Source organism: Galeopterus variegatus, unplaced genomic scaffold (genome assembly GCF_000696425.1).
Source record: "Galeopterus variegatus unplaced genomic scaffold, G_variegatus-3.0.2 Scaffold1097, whole genome shotgun sequence".
Classification (NCBI taxonomy): Eukaryota; Metazoa; Chordata; class Mammalia; order Dermoptera; family Cynocephalidae; genus Galeopterus; species Galeopterus variegatus.
The window spans coordinates 187701-190330 of NW_007727208.1; the positions used below are offsets into that span (position 1 = coordinate 187701).

Below are 2630 nucleotides of genomic sequence, written 5' to 3' on the forward strand. Positions count from 1 at the left end.
GGCGGGAGTGCTGCCGCACTCCCAAGCGGTGCACTGTAGCAGTGCGCCACCGGGCCGGCCCCTTACTGACTCTTCCTGTCTAATTCAATTTATGATACTAATACAAGCTCAAAGTCAATGTATTTTCTGTTTATTTTTTCTTTTATCTATTTATGTTAAGAATAGGGCCGGCCCGGTGGCGCCCTGCTACGGTGCACCGCTTGGGAGCGCAGCGGCGCTCCCACCGAGGGTTCGGATCCCACATACAGACCGGTTCCCGCTCACTGGCTGAGCGAGGGGCGGGCACAGCACCGAGGGTTGCGATCCCGTTGCCGGTCCCGGTCCGGTACGGGCGCGACACTGAGGGTTGCAGTCCGTTGCCGGACATGAAGAAAGACAAAAAGGAAAAAAAAAAAATAAGAATAATAGTGGCCTATTCTGAATTATGGTTTTGTGTGTGTGTGTGTAAATTGTCTAAGTTGGGCGATAAAGGAAATTATGTCTCAATATAAAATTTCATAAGAATAGAAATCATGGCTTGTTGAATTCCGAAATTAAACTGGGAGGCCCTCAGCCTTCTCTGAGAGAGCTTCTGATGTATCTGATATCTGTTGGCTTCCTGTTAATTTGTTTTTTTAAAGGAAATACAGTTAGAATGTTAAGTTTTCTGTATTAGTTTTCTTTTGTTGTGTAAGAAGTTTCATGGCTTAAAACAGCATGCATTTATTAGCTTGCACTTCTTTGTCCAGCACAGTATGACTGGCTTCTCTGCTCATCGTATCATAAGGTTGAAGTCAAGGTGTCAGCCAGACTGAGTTCTTGACTAGAGACTCTGGGGGAAGTCCACTTCCAGATTTATTGAGGTTGTTGGCAGAATTTAGTTCCTTGTGGCTGTAAAAGTGAGGTCTCTGTTTTCTTGCTGGCTTCCTTCTTAGGCTTTGAATCTTTCTGACTTCCTTTTCTATTATTTGCCAGAAAAAACTCTCTGGTTTTAAAGGGCTGCCTGGATAACTGCCCTATTTTAAGGTCTGCTGTACTGTATAATATAACCTAATTGCGAGAATAAAATCTATTATATTCACAGTTACGCAGGGTGCACCAGGGAAAGGGAAATCTCAGGGGATATTTTAAAAATCTTCCCACCACAACTACTCATCATGTTTTTTGCTATTGTTGATTTTGATTTTTTTTTCAAGGTTACAGAAGAGAATGGTGAACAAATGCCTTGTTACTTTGTCATGGTAAGCCTACAAGAAGTTGGAGGAGTTGAAACTAAGAACTGGACAGTCCCAAGAAGGCTCAGTGAGTTTCAGAATTTACACCGGAAACTTAGTGAGGTATGAATACTCATGAACACAAGATTCTAAAATTACTGAGCAAGAAGAGATTCAAGAGCTCATTTTAATTTTTATATATAAGGAAACTGATTAATCTTTCTCCTTTGCTGTTGATACTGGCAAAGTGGCATTTTCAGCCTGACATTTGGAAGTTTACTCACAGATCAAACCATCTAGTCTAGTCTAAATCCTTCAAGACAGAAAATTTTCTGATTTTTCATTCTAAATTGCCATAGAACCCCAGAGCTGGAAGAGACCTAGGGATCATCTAGGGACAGTGGTGACTAATTAATGGGTAGTGAAACCAATTATGAGTTGCAGCAATAGAAAGAGAATAGAATATATTGGATTTTGTCACATACACCATGGGAGACAGCAAAGTGTAGTGGTTGCAAGCACAGCCTCTAGAGCCAGACTGCTTGACTTTGAATCCTAGCTCTACCATTTACTGATGTATGACCTGGGATATTTCACTCAATCTCTCTGTGCTTCTTTTTCCTCATCAGTGAAAAATGAATATTAATAGTACCTACCTCACCTACCTGATGGGGTTGTTGGGAGAATTAGGGGAATAGATGTATACCAAGCATTTAGAAGAACGTGTGGCATGTAGTAAACATTAAGGTGGTTTTTGTTTCTATTACTATTATTAATAGCAGTACTAGTATTAGTAATAGAGCATTGTCTCATAGAACTTTTAGTTTTTTGTATACATATATTGTATATAGAAGTATTATGGGTTGCAGTGTAGGATGCATTTCCTATTGTTGGTTTTAGTTAAAAATGTTCAAAAGCTATTAATCTAGGTCAATTCTTTTATTTGATAGATGAAGGAAACTGATCCCAGGGCTTCACTGACTCGTCGTAGGATGTGTACATAGTAGCCAAATCAGGATTAGAATCTAGGTTGTCTAACTTTCAGTTTATTATTATTCCCATTTTTCCTCAAGAATTGCATCTTCTCTAACTTTCCTTCTATTGAAGGTAATTGCCCTTTTCCCTAGCAAGGAGAAGTTCTTCAATCATTTCTACTCTAATTTAGGCTTGTTTTTCTCTTGCTCAGAATGAACCAATACTGGTAAAATCTATGGTCACCTCTGAGACTCCTCTTTTGCAAATGAGATATGTCTATTTCCTTTACCCTTGTTTTTTAGGGTGATTTTTTTTTTCCTTTTTGTCTTTTTTCGTGTCCGGCAACGGACCGCAACCCTCAGTGTCGCGCCCGTACCGGACTGGGACTAGCAACGGGATCGCAACGCTCGGTGCTGCGCCCGCCCCTCGCTCAGCCAGTGAGCGGGAACTGGTCTGTATGTG

At 40.8% G+C, this 2630-nt stretch overlaps 1 protein-coding gene across 1 annotated transcript in view; it reads left to right on the plus strand.

The window, feature by feature from the left end:
- LOC103592155 (sorting nexin-25-like) overlaps positions 1-2630 on the plus strand; it is a 25537-nt gene that overhangs the window by 2330 nt on the left and 20577 nt on the right. The window contains exon 2 of the mRNA XM_008574761.1: positions 1176-1316. Coding sequence (XP_008572983.1) covers positions 1176-1316 — 141 coding nt within the window. The remainder of the gene's footprint in view (positions 1-1175; positions 1317-2630) is intronic.